At 41.2% G+C, this 18,521-nt stretch overlaps 2 protein-coding genes across 4 annotated transcripts in view; one reads left to right on the forward strand and one right to left on the reverse strand.

The window, feature by feature from the left end:
- HSPE1 (heat shock protein family E (Hsp10) member 1) overlaps positions 1-796 on the reverse strand; it is a 48,066-nt gene extending 47,270 nt beyond the window's left edge. The window contains exon 1 of one of the 2 annotated variants that reach the window (XM_040228872.1): positions 347-627. In XM_040228872.1, coding sequence (XP_040084806.1) covers positions 347-349 — 3 coding nt within the window. In that variant the 5' untranslated portion in view covers positions 350-627. Of the gene's footprint in view, positions 1-346 lie in introns of both variants that reach the window. The other variant, XM_040228871.1, reaches the window with a different exon arrangement.
- On the forward strand, positions 658-10,400 carry HSPD1 (heat shock protein family D (Hsp60) member 1). 2 transcript variants are annotated; one of them, XM_040228867.1, is made up of 12 exons: positions 658-784; positions 1,927-2,102; positions 3,067-3,319; positions 4,649-4,731; positions 5,481-5,576; positions 5,974-6,067; positions 6,314-6,482; positions 8,038-8,137; positions 8,688-8,933; positions 9,055-9,229; positions 9,513-9,691; positions 9,779-10,400. In XM_040228867.1, the coding sequence occupies exons 2-12, from the start codon at positions 1,929-1,931 to the stop codon at positions 9,929-9,931; spliced, it is 1,722 nt and encodes a 573-aa protein (XP_040084801.1). In that variant the 5' UTR covers positions 658-784; positions 1,927-1,928; the 3' UTR covers positions 9,932-10,400. The 2 variants fall into 2 exon arrangements, with proteins under 2 accessions (XP_040084801.1, XP_040084800.1); XM_040228866.1 differs by lacking the exon at positions 658-784 and adding an exon at positions 879-1,001.
- Positions 10,401-18,521: the final 8,121 nt, after the last annotated feature.

The raw sequence follows: 18,521 nt of genomic DNA on the forward strand, positions 1-18,521 counted from the left end.
TTCTTCCAAGGTCAATTCTTCCAAGGATTTTCTGTAAATTGTCATTAAACACTGAAGTCCCTCTGCCTGTGCCCATGCTTTTTTCAAGACCATTACACACCCACCAAGGTCCCGCAGGAGGCGTGCGTCGGGATTCCCGCCCCCTGACCCACGCGCTGCCTCACACGCGCGTGCAGAGAGCCCTACTCGGAGGAAAGGGTCGGCGGGCTCTCGCCTCTCCAGGGCTCGGGCGGGCGCGGGTCTCTGACCTCTACTCCTCCCGGGAGGCCCAAAGGGAATCTCCCGGGCTCGCCATGAGCCCCAGGCCAACCCGGGTGCGCCGGCCTTCAGCCCACGCGGGACTCACCATAACTCCGGCTGCCGCAGTTCGTACTCTGCTCTCACGCCACAGGCAAAAGGAGAGAGCTGCTGTCGGACCCTCCGGACACGTGAACGCGAAAAATACCTGACCACCGCGCAGGCGCGCTCGCTTCGGCCCAGCCCCTCCCCGCGAAAGGGGGGTGGCCGCACCAGCGCGCGCTCCTATTCGTTTCCTGGGCTCTGCGCAGGCCACTGACGCGCGGACCCGGAGGCGGAAGAAGAGAGCAGCTCTTTCTAGGCTTTTCTAGGCCGCCAGCCTAGGTGAAAGTACTAACCCTTTGCCCCCCCTCCCGGAAATGACGCGTTTGACCCTTGACCCGCATAGAGCCAGGCTCTATCCGGAACGTTCTGGAACGGCGCGCAGCCCGGGAACTAGCCTAAGCGGGCCGGAGAGGGCTGAACCCGCTGGCCTGGCCCGGCGCGGGTAGGGAGGGGCGGGACTGGCGCGCGGAGCATGCAGATTGCAGGGCCCAGGCGGCCGGGAAGTGGGTGGGCACCGCCCGCAAGCGCGCTGCGGAGGGGCGGGGGGAGTGGCGGAGGGAGGGGACACGGGCTCATTGCCGTGCGCGCCCTGCTCTCTGTCCCTCACTCGCCGCCGACGGCCTGTCTCGTCGCCCGCACGTCGCGCCGCTGCCCTGCAGGTACGCGGCCGCTCCGCGCCGCCTCACCCGTGGGTTTCGGACCCGGAGCCGTCCTTCCCCACTCCGCTGAGCCGGTCGGCCGGCGAGAGTCAGAGCTTCCCCGGGCGCCGCAGGCCCGGGTCCGCTGAGCCAGGCCTCGTGGGTGCACGCGGGGGCCCGTCATGTGAGGCGTGGATCGCTCGCCCAACCGGGCACAGCAGGGAGGGCTTGCCCACGAGTGTGCGCGGAGTCGGGCGAGTGTATTCACATCGACCCTCCGGTGAAAGGCGGTTGTGCTTGTGGTCGAGTGTAGGGTGCCAGGGAGGGTGGTCGCAGCGGGTGGGAGCGGCTTTTGGCCTGGCGGACTGCTGGGGTACGGCATCTCCACCTTTGACCTTGCTTGGCTGTCCTGATGGAAAGACACGTGGGGCCGCTGGGAGTGGGCCCGGCCGCCGCCCCCCCCCAGCATCGTGGCCTTGCTCGCTGCTCTGATACAGTAGCCCCGAGTGGATACATAAAGACATATTTTAGTAAGGGGATTTTTGCAGCGTCAGGAGTATTTTCCTTCCCTTGGTCACTTGCATTTATAACTTGCCCCTTTTCTGTAGACTTGGTTTTCCAGGGGACATTTGCAGCTGCTTTGCTCTCAAGGCCATTTTAGCGGTGAAATATTAACTCGTTATTAGCGTAGGAAGTAATAGCCGTGGGGAAGAAGAGCGTGCATTTTTGCTGTAGGTCAGGCATGGGGCGATCTCTTTAAAGATTGCACTAGTAGCCGGTGTTGTGGGGGCGGTGGCGGGTTCCGAGGCCCGGGTATCGTGGATGCTAGACGTCAGCCCAGCTCACTTCTGATATTTCTCTTTCTGTTGCATGGGTGCCATGTTTGTGTTGTAACCCCACGGGTAGTGGTAGTATTGTCCTGATGATCTGTCTGTTTCTCCTTCAGAAATGCTTCGATTACCCGCAGTCCTTCGTCAAATGAGGCCAGTGTCCAGGGCACTGGCTCCTCATCTCACTCGGGCTTATGCCAAAGATGTAAAATTCGGTGCAGATGCTCGGGCCTTAATGCTTCAAGGTGTAGACCTTTTAGCCGATGCTGTAGCCGTTACTATGGGGCCAAAGGTATTCTTATTTTGTTGTAATTTATAGTATTGTTAAGGAGTAACATTTTGCCGATGGCAAGAGTCACGCCAAGTTATTAAACAGTTCTTAGGTATTCATAAACTGCTTGTGCCAAATTTGTGAAACTAATTTGTACAAAGTGTGATGTAATCAAGTGGTAACTCCTAGCTTAAGATGGATGGTTAAACTCAAGGTAGAATTAATCTCCCTTGCCTGCTTGAGTTAAGTTTTGGATGCTTTCCCAGTAGTTAGTACTAGGCATAGGTCGAAGAATGTAACATCCACAGTACCTTAAGTATGAGCTTTTAAGTCTCATTTAACGAGGAGATTGGTGAATGAGGAATAACAAGTAAATTGAGGAGACCTCTTCATGCGTTGTACTGGGTGGAGCAATGCTTCAGTTCAGGCTGAAGACAGTACAAATATCAAAGTGATTCAACTGAGTAAAGTAATGGCATTTGCATGCCTCACAAGCAGCTTTGGTTCAAGCCGCCAGTACTGTTTGCATCATATTTTAAGATTTAATGTTGAACAACTCAGGAAGGCTGCACTGTTCTTGTCTTGCCATTGGTATTTTAGAAACTAAATTTTAAAATAAGTTCAAAAGTAAGTTTTCACATTATTATTATAGAAGGCACTGGACAAAACTTAAATATGAATTATGTGGAGTCTTCTGGAATTTCATTATGATCTCCCAAGTTAATGTTGGTTAAGTCTCTAGAAATTTTATCTCTCATAACATCTCATCCAAGGTTATGCACTTGGCAATAAAGAAGTCATTTTGTTTGTAAGAACGTTGAAGAACTTGCCGTTGAGATTCATGCAGCAGATCTGATAAAAGTGATCTGATGTTGCATTGAGGCTTTAAAGTAATTGCCTATTATGAAAAATGCTCTTTTTATTTTAAGCTAAATAGTACTTAGCATGTGAATCTGTGGCATTTTTTTTCCTTCTGCAATTATAGGGAAGGACAGTGATTATTGAACAGAGTTGGGGAAGTCCCAAAGTGACAAAAGATGGTGTGACTGTTGCAAAGTCTATTGATTTAAAAGATAAATATAAAAATATTGGCGCTAAACTTGTTCAAGATGTTGCCAATAACACAAATGAAGAGGCCGGGGATGGCACCACTACTGCTACTGTACTGGCACGCTCTATTGCCAAGGAAGGCTTCGAGAAGATTAGCAAAGGTGCTAATCCAGTGGAAATCAGGAGAGGTAGGAATGTCTCTCTTCATTGTCACCATAGTGTTTTGGTCTGTGTCAGGTTATCTGTTAAATTATGTTAGAAAGTTGACTCTTGTTTCTCCTGTCTCCTAAAAAAATTTCTTAATCTTTTTTTAAAAAAATGACTAAGTAGTGATTGAATTTCTGACTATGGGATGGGCATTGTGCTAGGTGGCAAAGAGGAGACTAAGATGCTTGTGCCCTATGTCCACAGTCATCCATCCCCGTGTCATTGTCCCCGGGCTCATTTCTCCCCCAAACCAAGTTTATTGTAAGTTGCAGCATGTACTGTGTATTTCTAAAGCAATAAGTTCAAGAAAACGCCACCCAGGATATCAGAATGGGTTTTTATTTTTTATAAAGCAGTTTCTTCTTAACAGCACTTATTATGTTATGGGTCTGAATTTTGTTTATTATTACTTGTTTGGGGGAGTTAGGCCACAATTCAAAGATCTCCTCAGCATGGAATTGCTGTGTGTTTCTGGGGTGTATTACCATCCACACGTAGGAGATGTAAACTAGGAGGCACATGAGAGTAAAGGGAGAATACTATTAATAATTTGTGAAAACTGACTTGCTAGGCATCCCAAAAATGTAATGAGGTATCATCTCATCTATTTCAGTGTTTGAGATCCAAATGAATGTGTCTCATTAAAAGCAGTTTGACTGGCAAGTATGAATTGAGGTTATTAAGGGTTACTTCCCAAAGAAAGTCATTGTTACTACAAATTACTATCAATTATTTTTGTGAAGTAACATTTCTCAAAATAAGGAAAGAGCTAGCACTGGTCTCAGTTGAAAAGACTATGCTCTCATAAATAAATCCGTATTGTGGTGACATTGAATGTTAAAGGTGGTTGTTCATAAATTACATATTAAATGAGGAAATTTCAGCCAGTTAAAAACTTGCAGGGGTATAGATAGCCACAAGAAAGTCCTTATCCTTAACAGTTATACTTGTTGAAAATAAGGGACTGTAATCCCTTTTGGTCCTTTGTGTCCTTCAGTGGAGGGGAAATGTGCTAGATGACCCTGTAAGAAATGATTGAATCGGGAAAGATTTACATAGAATGAGTTGAATGGTGAGATTCTTGAAAGTGTACACTTTTTTTTTTTAATGCAGTTTTTAAAAATAATTTTGGCATTGTGATACTTCATTTATTAAAGTTTGTGTTTCATTGCATGCCATCCAACTGCCTTGTGATAGGAAGAGTACTGGTACAGAAGCATTAAGGCATTGATACACTTAACATGAATCAGAATTTTAGTTGACATGGAGCCATGAGAGAATAAGCATTGTAATACATGTTCTTGAACCAGGTGTGATGTTAGCTGTTGATGCTGTAATTGCTGAACTTAAGAAGCAGTCTAAACCTGTGACAACCCCTGAAGAGATTGCTCAGGTATGGATTTTTAAAGTAACATTATTTTATCCTATAATTACACAACACTGTTAGGATAACAGTATTACCCAATCACCAACATTTGAAGCATTTTTCTTCCTGCTAGAGATTTGAAAAATTCCCCCACCAGGGATTGAACCTCTGCAGTGGAACATGGTGTCTTAACTCCTGGACCACTAGAAAGTCCCCATAATTTGAGACTTAATGAGTTGTCATTTTACTTCTGCATGACTGAGTAAAAACTCATTTGTGTGGAAAATGTTATTTGGCCATTTATCAAAGATGAATAATTTCATTTTCTAATATTGCCACATTTGCCAAGGGTAACGGGTCATCAAGCTTTCTTTCTTTCTTTTTTTTGCCACCCTGCCTGGCTTGTGGGATCCTCGTTCCCCAAGCAGGGATGGAATCTGGGCCTCTGCAGTGAAAGTGTCAAGTCCTAACCACTGGACCACAAGGGAATTCTCTCTTATTTGTTTTTGTTTAAAAGAATAATTGTGTGTTTATTTCGTTTCTTTCAAAAATAATGTAGAAAATAATCAAATTTTAAAAAAATTGCAATGGGACCAGTTATTCATTAGAATTATTATGTTTAATATCCCCTCTGCCTGTCTCACCACCACCATCACCCTGCCTCTAGCATCCCACCAAGGATATATCGATTGGGAGGTTAACGAGAAAAGGGAGGGGAGTTGATTGAGGAAGATAGCCTTTTCCTTTAATTTGAAAGAGTAGTTTGATTATTTCAGGTTGCTACAATTTCTGCAAATGGAGACAAAGAAATTGGCAACATCATTTCTGATGCCATGAAAAAAGTTGGGAGAAAGGGTGTTATCACAGTAAAGGTAAGTTTGTTCTTAATGATAGATGGAAACAGATGTGTGATAATCTTGAGTTTTACAAGTACAAAAATTTGATCTACATATGTTTCCAAGTGTGTTCTGTTTTCATTCCTTCACATGTAACACTGGCACCTGTACAGAATAATGCGCTTATTGTGTTTGTGTGAATTATTAACCTATGGCTTTGGACGTAAATCCATTCTGATTTAGATGATATTGGCTTCTAGCTGTAAAAAATTAGTTCAAATACATATTCTTGCAAAAGTAAAGTTGGATGCTCTGGGATATTTGCATACTTCTATCTGAATTCCTTACGAAAAGTAGGGACTACTTATTAATTGGTTTGAAACTAGTCTTTGTGTAATGAAATTCACATAACGAATTTTTTTACTTTTCATAGGATGGAAAAACACTGAATGATGAATTAGAAATTATTGAAGGCATGAAGTTTGACAGAGGATACATTTCTCCATACTTTATTAACACATCAAAAGGTAAGAGCGAATGGGCAACTGAATTTTTTAAAAGCAGAGTTAATATGTGACACCCTGGGGGCGCTTGTCAGTGTCACACCTCAAAAGTAAGTTCGTGTGTCCCAAACGTTCGTGGGTGTGAGAAAGTGAAACATGAACTGATAAGCGTACTGGAACTTTGCTCTAGCAGTTTTTCATTTAAATTAAACTGCAGTCATTTTCAGCAGAATGGCCTCAAGTTGGTGAGAAATGTTCTTTGCTTTTCAGGTCAGAAATGTGAATTCCAAGATGCATATGTTCTGTTGAGTGAAAAGAAAATTTCTAGTGTCCAGTCCATTGTTCCTGCTCTTGAAATTGCCAATGCTCACCGGAAGCCCCTGGTCATAATTGCTGAAGATGTGGATGGAGAAGCTCTAAGTACTCTTGTTTTGAACAGGTAATAGGCAGTGGTGTTTGGTTTGCATGTCTGGGTGAAAGGCAGTTATTTGTATTGGTGTTTGAAATCTCCTTTATGTACATTCTCCTTGAACAACTTGTGTTTGTATAATACTGGTGGGTGTCATGAACCTTTAGTCCAGTTATGGTTCTGTCTTTTTTGAATAGGGTCCCTGAGTCCTTAATGTTTTATGTACCTTTTTATAAGTTAGCCTAAGTATTTACCGTTGTTTTGAAGATAAATGGCTGAGTTTTTGTTTTTGTATTTTTTACAAAAAAGATTTATGGAAAAGATACATTCACAATTACAGTTTTTCATGAGAAGAGGTAAACAACTGCCATTCTAAGTGTATCTGGCAGTTGGAATTTTACATAATCTTCTAAAGGAAAAATTTTGTTAATGAATAGTCTAAAATAGAAATTGGTACTTAGGTTGGGGTCTATTAATTTTTTAGATCTGTAATGATTACATTTTACTTTAAGACAAAAATGTTAATGCTTTAGACAGAATCTTGAGGGGGGGGGGTTCGGTTTTTTGGTTTTTTTTGGCACCTGTGGAATCTTAGTTCCCTGACCAGGGAGGGCATTTTTAAAATATATATTCTTCCTAATCCTACAGCTGGGGTGTATCAGAAATGAGATTCTCCAATTTCTATTATAATGGAAATGCATAAATGAAATAAACAGAATTGCATATTTTGACCTGACCTAAATGAGTTTACTTATCCTGTAATGTTTATAGCCTGGATATGCTTTTGGAGTTATGAAAAGCCCTAGAGATAGTGTGATGTGAAGCAGAAATAGAAGAACAACAGGCCTGAAAAGTTCTGATTGAGCCATTTTACTGGTTGCTGTAAAGTTGGATCTCCAGTTTACTTGGCATATTATCAGACCTTAACCTTCTTATTTTTACTTGGCTCCTTAATAAAACCAGGTCTGTCTTGAAGTGTATATATTACTTCCATTTCAATCTGGTTTCAAATGAGCATTTTAAAATTTATATATTCTAAATATTCATTACCTGATTAAAATGAAGGTAAGCTTAATGATATCAGCAGTATTTACATTTATAAAGGAATTGAATTAAAAACATTGCTCGCTCAGAATACAGCAGTAATACATAATAACTATAAATGGAGCTCATAACTTTAAAATTTGTCATGTGTCAATCGCCTGAAATATATAGTATTGTAAGTCAACTGTCCCTCACTAAAAAAGAAAAACTGTTCAAACTGACTTTAATAGCAACTTAACCTAATACTAAATGGTTAAGGGTAAATGCTCAATAGATGATCCCCAAATTTAAGAGCAGGGAGGCCTGGTGTGCTGCAATTCATGGGGTTGCAAAGAGTCAGACATGACTGGGCGACTGAACTGACTGAATTCTGATTTTCAGTCTGTAAAAGTTATCACTGTTTAATTTACATGTTTTCAAGTGGAATGTAGGGTCAGAAGGTAAGCAGAAAGTACAGTTTCCCAAGTAACCTTAGTTACTAGAACTTGAAGTAGACTGACATTATTATAAAATTTAAATCTTACTAATAACTTCTTAACAGGCTGAAAGTTGGTCTTCAAGTTGTGGCAGTCAAAGCTCCAGGTTTTGGTGACAATAGAAAGAACCAGCTTAAAGACATGGCTATTGCTACTGGTGGTGCAGTAAGTAAAATAGATGTGATTTTGGTTTATTGAATGTTATTTATACATCCAGGCCTGAAATTTATAGGTAGAATTCACATTTTCACAAATCTGTGTTTCTCTTCAATAGGTAGAGTTTGGGTTAAATAGCATTAAGGCCCCTATCTTTAATTTGCCATGAGTCTTGCACAAGAGTGGTCTTTTAACTTGTTTTCAGGAATGTATTATAATAGAAAAAGGCAGGATTTAAGAGTTTAGGCCTAGGGTCTAGTCTTGGTTTCACCAAAAGTATGTCCTTTAATGAGTTTTCTGAGTTCACTTGTTTCTCAAAGCTTAGTATTAATTGAGGATTAAGTGGGAAGTTGGAAATGTAATGAAAAACTGTACAAGTTTTGTTTGGTCTAGCTATAGTCTTGAAATTTCAGATTTCAAGGAAACAGTATTACAAGATGCTTTTCTTATCAAAACACCTGTAGGATATGTTAATGATCTTGGTATAATGAAAAATGCCTGTAATGTAATCTGTTCTTTTTATTTCGTGGTTTGTTCATTTTTAAAAATGTTTTCATAGGTATTTGGAGAAGAAGGACTAAATCTCAATCTTGAAGATGTTCAGCCTCATGACTTAGGCAAAGTTGGAGAGGTCATTGTGACCAAAGATGATGCCATGCTCTTGAAAGGGAAAGGTGACAAGGCTCAGGTTGAAAAGCGCATCCAAGAGATCATTGAGCAGTTAGATATCACAACTAGCGAATATGAAAAGGAAAAACTGAATGAACGCCTGGCAAAACTCTCAGATGGTGTTGCGGTGTTGAAGGTAAGATTCATTGTTGTAAACAAGCTGCCTGGGTTCCAAGCCCAAGTAAACTAGGATTCTTGGCATTTAGCATCTTGAGTAGGAAAAGCTATACTAACTGGAATTCTTTTTTGATTTTTAGGTTGGTGGGACAAGTGATGTTGAAGTGAATGAAAAGAAAGACAGAGTTACAGATGCCCTTAATGCTACACGAGCTGCTGTTGAAGAAGGCATTGTTCTGGGAGGGGGCTGTGCCCTGCTTCGGTGCATTCCAGCCTTGGAGTCAATAATTCCAGCTAATGAAGATCAAAAGACAGGTAAAAAGTTACCTTAGAAATTAGTTTACTTGCAACTTGATTTTAGTCTTTCTGTTGTTAGAGTTGTATTGTTGCTGCCCACTAGATAGAACAAGAAGTCATAAAGCAGTTTCCAGAATAACAGAATAACAGTGTTGGAGTCAGAGATCTTTCAGGCAGAATCACTTGACCTGTAGTGTTCTCCCAGTTGGAATTATCTATGTCATTATTCTCACAAGTAGAACTGTGCTGTAATAGTTAAAAAGGAAAGAACTCAATTTGTTAAAATATGTTTTCTTTATAGGTATAGAAATCATTAAAAAAACACTCAAAATTCCTGCAATGACCATTGCTAAGAATGCAGGTGTTGAAGGATCATTGATAGTTGAGAAAATTATGCAGAGTTCTTCAGAAGTTGGTTATGATGCTATGCTTGGAGATTTTGTGAATATGGTGGAAAAGGGAATCATCGATCCAACTAAGGTAAATAGTTGACCACTGTCTAAAAATGCTAAGTCTTGTTCTTTTTTTTCTTTTTTAACTAATATTTTATGAAAACTTTTTCCCTAGGTTGTAAGAACTGCATTACTGGATGCTGCCGGAGTGGCCTCTCTCTTAACAACAGCAGAAGTTGTCGTCACAGAAATTCCTAAAGAAGAGAAGGATCCTGGAATGGGTGGCATGGGTGGAATGGGAGGTGGCATGGGAGGTGGCATGTTCTAACTCTTAGAATAGTGCTTTGCCATTATTGATGAACTGTGAGAGGAAACTCAAGGCAGTGTTCCTCACCAATAACTTCAGGAGAGGTCAGTTGAAGGAGCTGACTGAAGAGAAGGCTGGCTGATGTTTAAGAAAATAACTAAAACCATCAGTTACTGATTTCAGTTGACAACATAGAATGGTTTACTGCTGTCATTGTCCATGCCTACAGATAATTTATTTTGTATTTTTAAATAAAGACATTTGTACATTCCTGATAAATGAGCTTAAGAGCTATGTACCAATGTACTGCTTTCAACTTAAATCACTGAGGCATTTTTACTACTATTCTGTTAAAATCAGGATTTTAGTGCTTGCTATCACCAGATGAGAAGAAACAGCCTTTCTGTGGAGAGTAAGAACAATTGTGTACAGAGTAGAGAAATACCAATTATGTGACAACCTTTGTGTAATAAAAATTGTTTAAAGTTAACTGTGTTAGCTTTTCTGTGATCTAGAGAATGTGAGGAATGAAAGCCAGTTGAAGAGGGGAGGGGTAAGGTTTGACTTAGTCAGCCACTGTTGCCACTGTTTCCCCATCTAATTGCCGTGAAGTGACGGGACCGGATGCCATGATCTTAGTTTTCTGAGTGTTGAGCTTTAAGCCAACTTTTTCACTCTCCTCTTTCACTTTCATCGAGGCGTTTGAGTTCCTCTTCACTTTCTGCCATAAGGGTGGTGTCATCTGCATATCTGAGGTTATTGATATTTCTCCCGGCAATCTTGATTCCAGCTTGTGCTTCTTCCAGCCCAGCGTTTCTCATGATGTACTCTGCATAGAAGTTAAATAAGCAGGGTGACGATATACAGCCTTGACGTACTCCTTTTCCTATTTGGAACCAGTCTGTTGTTCCATGTGCCGTTCTAACTTGCTTCCCTTTGCTGCAGACTGGATTATATTATCACATTGGTTTTTTAGTCACTAAGTTGTGTCTGACTCTTGTAACTTCATGTACCGTAGCCTTCCAGAGTCCTGTCCATGGGATTTCTCAGGCAAGAATACTGGAGTGGGTTGCCATTTCCTTCTCCAGGAGATCTTCCTGACCCACTGATTGAACCTGCATCTCCTGCAGTGACAGGCAGATTCATTACCACTGAGCTACCTGGGAAGTCCTACATTATTACATTAAAAAGGGACAACTCTGAATTTTGTATATTTGAGGTTTGGCCATAAAAAAAGGGGAAACTTGGTTCTTGTAAGGGTTATGGTTATTGTTCCAGAGCCTTAACATAACAGATAAGCAGTGGGTTCCCTGTTAGGTACCCACAGGTGAAGAGCTGGATTTGAATGGAAAGGAGAGTGTGCTGTTGGAACATAATGGATAGCAGGGAAGGGCAGCCACAACTTGATATGCACAGCCCCAGGGCTACCACCTTTGTTTCTTAAGAACTTGAAATAGGTTCCTATCTCAGTGCACTTGATCTTTATTAATAAACAGCATAGAAGTATGGCTTTTAAAAGTTTTGTGTGTTTATTGAGGACAGATACTGATTTGCAAGATAAAACATTGCTTTCTAGTTTTACATTATAAGTTTAAAGCGCAAGATCTTGTGCAATATTAAGTTTTTTTACTTTAATCTGTGTCAAGAATGTACTCTTGGAGCTATAGAATCATTTGCTCTGTGGGGAGAAATTCCAGTCTGCTGCTCAGTTTGGCCCTGTGGTTGCTGCTAAGAGGTCTGGTATAAGCTAGGCACCGAGATGAATATTTCTGCTTTCCTTATCTAGTTTGAATTGTTTGGACAGAATAGAAGGAAAAAGTCCATCACAGATACAAAACCAAAGTCACTTGAGACCCTGTACCTAGAAATTGCTTTGTTATTAATAATTGGTTGAGTTAGAAAAACAGATAAAAGAGGACTGGATAATTAAAGGGCATTTAGTGTGCTAGATACTGGACTAAGTATTTGCATTATTTTAACCCTTACAACAATCAGATTAGGAATTACTTATCAAATCTATGCTATAGTTACTAAACTGAGGCTCTGAATGGTTACATAGCTATTAACCTCAGCTAGTAAGTGGTGGCTGTTCAGTCTCAGCTATTAGTGGTAGATCCCAAATTTGAACCAGCGTTTAATTGAAAGAGCTCAAACCAAAGAGCAAGGTAATTTTAAGAAACCTGAGAGCTGCAGCCAGAGAAAACAGATAAATGGGGAAATTGCTTTTTCCTTAGACTAGAATAACTGCACAAGGTGACTGAAGTTTTAGAGATTCCAGAGAAGTGCAGAAGTACCAAGGATCAAGAGGGTTCTTTCAAACACTGTTTGGTCAAGACAAAGGTTGCTAATGACTAGGTGAGCAAGCAGGAATGGTAGATCTCCTGAGAAAACCTGCTCTGGGCACACATGGAAACCACTTGGGAAACCACACAAAGTACAATGTCCAGGCCCCGACTGCCATCCTGTGAAAGCAAGTGGATTTATCTGAACAAGCACAGGCCCAGAGGGCCTTTTCAAGGCAAAATTTACAGGAGTGTGTTATAACAAACGTGTGAATCTGAGAGAAAAGAAGCTTGGAAGACACACAAACAGATCTGATAGTTAGCCCTGACCATGGAGGTGAACATTTGTCCAGGCAGCTTGATCTAGCTTTTAAAAATGGAAAAATGAAAAGGAATGCCACTATGAAGTCAGATCCTACTATTTCAGGAAGAGTTGAGAAAATAGGTTGTTTCTACTGCAACCTGGGCAGTCCAGCTAGGCTTAAGTCTTTAGGGGTATCTTCCTGATCACAGCAACTGATGATTCTTAAACTGGGTTGGATATAAAGGACTGTAATTGAAGTGATTGATGAAACCAAAAATTTTAAGATGGGATATGTGTGTGCATGCTAAGTTGCTTCACTTGTGTCCAACTCTTAGTGACCCTATGGACTATAGCCCTCCAGGCTCCTCTCTCCATAGGATTCTCTACTAAAGTGGGTTGCCATGTTGTCCTCCAGGGGATCTTCCCGACACAGGGATCAAATCTACTTATGTCTCCTGCATTGGCAGGTGGGTTCTTCATCACCAGCATTGCCTGGGAAGCCCAACAAAAGGAATCAATTCACGCAAAGACCCAAGACTCAGAATCACATTGACCTATGCCACCAAGTTACACACCATCACCAAGACTCTTGGTTACCAACATCCTACAACCTCAGCTGGTCTAAGATGGTGTCTTTTTTTGAGTTTAATATATTGACTGTCCAGAAGGATATAAAAAATAGGCAACCTCAGGAGAAATAGAAGTAATAAATATAAGAAGCTGAAATAGTAACACTCATCCTTTTTGTGTGTAAATATTTTTATTGTATCATAACATTGTAGGTAGGGTTCTCTGTATCATAACGCATTTAAGACATTCAAGAAAATCTGATATATTGAGCTTGCAATTTTAAGTGTTCAGAAGTATTTGATTAAATCTGCAGTACTTAAATGTTCAGGGAAATTTAATTTCATACACTGAGACTGTCCAGTTACATAAGCAGTATGTGAATATCTAGAGAAATGCTATTTTAGAAGGAATTTAATTAAAAATGATATTTAGGAACACATAAGGAATTCCCAGGCAAAGAGGAGTAGATTATCCGTGGATCTATAGGAAGCTAAAAGATTGATGGAAAAGTGATGTGACTTAGAGCTGATATAATTACAACCTAAGAACCTGAAGAAGGAATAAAGAAGCAAGGTACTCAGTCCCCCAGAACTCCACCCCCAAGACTTAGCATTTGGACTCACTGGATGCTGGGGGTCTAGGGTATCAGGTAAGGCCAAGTGTGGGAATGGAAATGAGGGCGAAATTAGCTGAAGGATTACTGAGATATTGGACTCCCAGTTCTTATCCCCTTTTCCCACACCACCAGGTAAGTTGCCTACTGGTTAACTCTCTGTGGATAATAAATAGGAATGAGTGTCAGCCTGGAACACCAGGAAGAGCACAGAGCTAGGATAAGAGAGGGACTAAAAACAAATGAAAGCCTACATTCCAAACTATGGTATCCTCAGTTCCTTACTAACCTTACAGAATGCCAGCTGCCAGGCATTATGTCTACTTCATCTGTCCCTATTCCTATTCTCAACCCCATATTTTCTAGGAAAAGAGATAGGAGAATCCTTTTGTAGAAAAACTGAGCAAAGACCTATAGATTCTGCCATTTGTGGAGTGCCCCCAGTGAAAAGGCTGGCTCAGGTCACTTTATAATGAAACTCACCAGTCATTATGCCCCATCAACACAAGCTGGAATCAAGATTGCCAGGAGAAATATCAATAACCTCAGATATGCAGATGACACCACCCTTATGGCAGAAAGTGAAGAGGAACTCAAAAGCCTCTTGATGAAAGTGAAAGAGGAGAGTGAAAAAGTTGGCTTAAAGCTCAACATTCAGAAAACTAAGATCACGGCATCTGGTCCCATCACTTCATGGCAATTAGATGGGGAAACAGTGGAAACAGTGTCAGACTTCACCTTTTTGGGCTCCAAAATCACTGCAGATGGTGACTGCAGCCATGAAATTAAAAGACGCTTACTCCTTGGAAGAAAAGTTATGACCAACCTAGACAGTATATCCAAAAGCAGAGACATTACTTTGCTGATTAAGGTCCATCTAGTCAGGGCTATGGTTTTTCCTGTAGTCATGTATGGATGTGAGAGTTGGACTGTGAAGAAGGCTGAGTGCTGAAGAATTGATGCTTTTGAACTGTGGTGTTGGAGAAGACTCTTGAGAGTCCCTTGGGCTGCAAGGAGATCCAACCAGTCCATTCTAAAGGAGATCAGCCCTGGGATTTCTTTGGCGGGAATGATGCTAAAGCTGAAACTCCAGTACTCTGGCCACCTCATGTGAACAGTTGACTCATTGGAAAAGACTCTGATGCTGGGAGGGATTGGAGGCAGGAGGAGAAGGGGACGACCCAGGATGAGATGGCTGGGTGGCATCGCTGACTCGATGGCTGTGAGTCTGAGTGAACTCTGGGAGTTGGTGATGGACAGGGAGGCCTGGCGTGCTGCAATTCATGGGGTCGCAAAGAGTTGGACACGACTGAGTGACTGAACTGAACTGAATTTCAATAAACTGGTTAGTACGTTGCCTTCAAATATTAAAGACAAACAAGAACCATTAGACAGCCAAGGAAGACTTCAATGGGAGGATTGCAAAAACCAGAAAGGACCTAAGGGAAACTTAAGATGAGATCTTGTCTCCACAAAAGAAAGGACTAATTAGAAAAATATATATATATTGAAAATCGGACTTCCCTGGTGGCGCAGTGGTTAATAATCTGCCTGCCAATTCAGGGAACTCAGGTTCAATCCCCGCTCTGGGAAGATTCCACACACTGCAGAGCGACTAAGCCTGTGCACCACAACTTCTGAAGCTTGCACACTTTAGGGCCCAGGAGCCACAACTAAGGAGCCCCATGTGCTGCAACTGCTGAAGCCCGTGTGCCTAGAGCCTGTGCTCCACAAAAGAAGTCACCACAGTGAGAAGCCCTTGCATTGCAACGAGAGTAGTGCCCACTCTGTGCAACTAGAAAAAGTCTGAGTGCAGCAATGAAGAGCCAGCACAGCCAAAAAAAAAAAAATCTTGAAAGTGCAAACTATGGCAAACATAAAACTAATTAAAAGGGCTGGAAGATAGAATTGAAGAAATCCAAAAGGCAGAACAAAAACAGATGGAAAATAGGAAGTAAAAAGATATAGATTTAATACAAGAATTAGAAACTCTAATTACTTAGGAATTTCTGAATGAAAGAACCACAGAATATGGAGAGGAAATTATCGAACAAATAATTCACAGAAATTCCACAGAACTCAAAGAAATAAGCCTGTGACTAAAAGGATCTATAAGTTGCCCAACGCAATTAACATAGGCAGCAAGGCAGATTGGCATGTATCTTCGCCTGCTCCTGCTCAGTCACTTCAGTAGTTCCGACTCTGCGGCTCCATGGGCTGTACCAGGCCCCTCAGTCCATGGGATTCTCCAGGCAAGAATACTGGAGTGGGTTGCCATCTCCTTCTCCAATTTTCAGACTATTCAGAGTAAATTTTAAAAGTTTCCAGAGATCAAAAAAAGGATGTTAAAAGTACTGCTTATAAGAATGTCATCAGATTTCTAAGGGGCAGCACCAGCTGCCAGAATACAATGAAGTCAGATCTTCAAATTATGGGGGAGGGGGGACTATTTTTAATGTGGAGTTCTAGCCTCAAGTAAGATAGTCAAGGATTCTAAAAATTTAGCTCCCATTTACCCTTTCTTAGGAAGCCACTAGATGATTACTCTTGCATTTTGAGAGTTAAAAAAATTAAAAGGAAGCCAAATTTCAGGAAGTAAGTACCCCAAGAAGAGGAGGGGCGATAATTCTAGCATGACTGCCAGGGGTTAAAGCTGCACAACAGCCTGGAGAGCAACCAGTCCAGACTGGAGCAGGATGAAAGAGTGGCTGCAAGTAACGGAATACCCAATTGTAGGTGACTTAAACACTAGAGGTCTGTCATCTCACATAACCAGAGTGCCCACTACTAGGTTGGTTCATTCAACCCTTGATGTTAGGGTTATGAGTTGGCTATTCTGGAATCAATGCCCCTTCCCTTTTTGTGAAAAGATTGCAGATGTAGCTGCAAACTTCACGTCCTCACGTAACCAGGCAAAAACTAAGGAAGAAGTTTCTCTTCAAAGTTTCTTTCCACGGAGACAAAAGTCCTATCCCAGTCTTCCCCTCAGATTCCACTGACCAGATGCCACTTCAAGAAAAGTTTCTAAAGGTGGTGGGGTTTTTCCACTTTATGATATGGAAAGCATAGATGCCCCCGCCCCAGTTGTTTTTTTGAATTCTCCTTGGTGTGTGCATGTGTGCCAAGTCACTTCAGTCGTGGCTGACTCTTTGGGATCCCATGAGATGTATGTAGCCTGCCAGGCTCCTCTGTCCATGGGGATTCTCCAAGCAAGAATACTGGAGTGGGTTGCTGTTCTCTTCTTTAGGGGATCTTTTGGACCCAGGGATCGAACCCGGGTCTCTTAAGTCTTCCGAAACAGTAGGTGGGATCTTCACCACTAGCGCCACCTTAACTCCACAGGTCATAGCCTTCAGAGCAAACACAAGAGCACAGATATTGGAGCCAGACTGCCTGGGTTTTCTCTATCACTTCTAAGACTCACATTCTAATGATACTTGGGGAACCTCATGGGTCAAAGGGATGTGCTAGATCAAGGCAATATTTGGGTATTCCTGGTTTCCCTCACTAAAATACCATCTACATACTATCATAATACCAGCCAGTTATGTCCAACCACTAAGTTAGATTCTGAACCTAAGAACTGACTTATGGTATTTGTAAGAACAGTAGTAAAGTACAGGTTCTTATTTCCATAAACAGAGTAGTACTGTGCCGGGAAAAAATACCTAGATCTTATCTTTGTCACTTACCAAGAAAAACAATAAAAAATACTTTTCTCATTTAAAAGGTACACGATTAAAAAAAAAAAATCTGGCATGCGGGATCTTAGTTCCTTGACCAGAGATTGAACCTGTGCCCCCTGCAGTGAAAGCTTGCAGTCTTAACTACTGGACCACCAAGAAAGTCCCAAAAGGTACATAATTATATAAAAACTACTTATGCTGTGGGAAAACACTTCATTTGTAAGTGGAAAATTACTTTACCTGTGTGCAGGCACAAACCAAGCTCCATGTGAGTGGACTGTATAAATCCTTCACCACAGTATACCTACCTACCACATGGCAGAGAGCAGCCACTTACAACAGATTAATGCAAACATGCATTCACAGAGGGAACTAACCCATGAAGTCCTTGGCTGATCTGAGGAAACAATGGATGATTAATGCAAAAGGGTTGTTGGGTAGGGGATGAAGGAAGGGAAGGGGATTAATACTGATTAAAGGAAGACTGAATTTTGCCCAGATTTGTTTTTGTTAAAGTATTTTGAGACATTTCAATAACCAAAATAACTGTACAAAAAATAAACAAATTAACTTTATTAAGTTACCACTTCAGTCCTTACGTTGATTTGTTTACAAAAATATCAGTTATCGAAATACATTATCGAAAGTGAATACACACAATAAATAGAAAATAAGGATGCATGGTGCTGCAGACTACCAACCAACTTATCTTGATCTATTGCCCACTGCTGTAGACAAATTTGACACAGATTCAGCATTACTGACACAGCAGTCAAAGTATCAGGGAGAGGGTGGCAAACTATGAGAAAAGTAGCTTAAAACTCTGGACCAAAAAAATACTCTCTGGACCACTCACCAAAAAATAAAAATAAAAGATAATTGTTTATCTGGAAGCTAACCTTAGTATAATACTGAATTATCTACTACTATCCATAGGAACAATTTAAAAATAAGAAAAGTGCCAGGGAACCTTCATTAACAGTATTTTTAAGTCAAAGTTTTTACTTTAAATATCTGATGATTACTCAAATATCCTAAGCCATGAGGCAGGCCCTAAGACAATAAGTTATAAATAATCTGAAATTAATAACTTAAACATGATATGGTTAATATAGTACACACTGCATGAGTAGCTCAACCAACCTCTTTCAGGTGA

The sequence above is a fragment of the Oryx dammah genome, unplaced genomic scaffold (assembly GCF_014754425.2).
Source record: "Oryx dammah isolate SB20612 unplaced genomic scaffold, SCBI_Odam_1.1 HiC_scaffold_27, whole genome shotgun sequence".
Lineage (NCBI taxonomy): Eukaryota > Metazoa > Chordata > Mammalia > Artiodactyla > Bovidae > Oryx > Oryx dammah.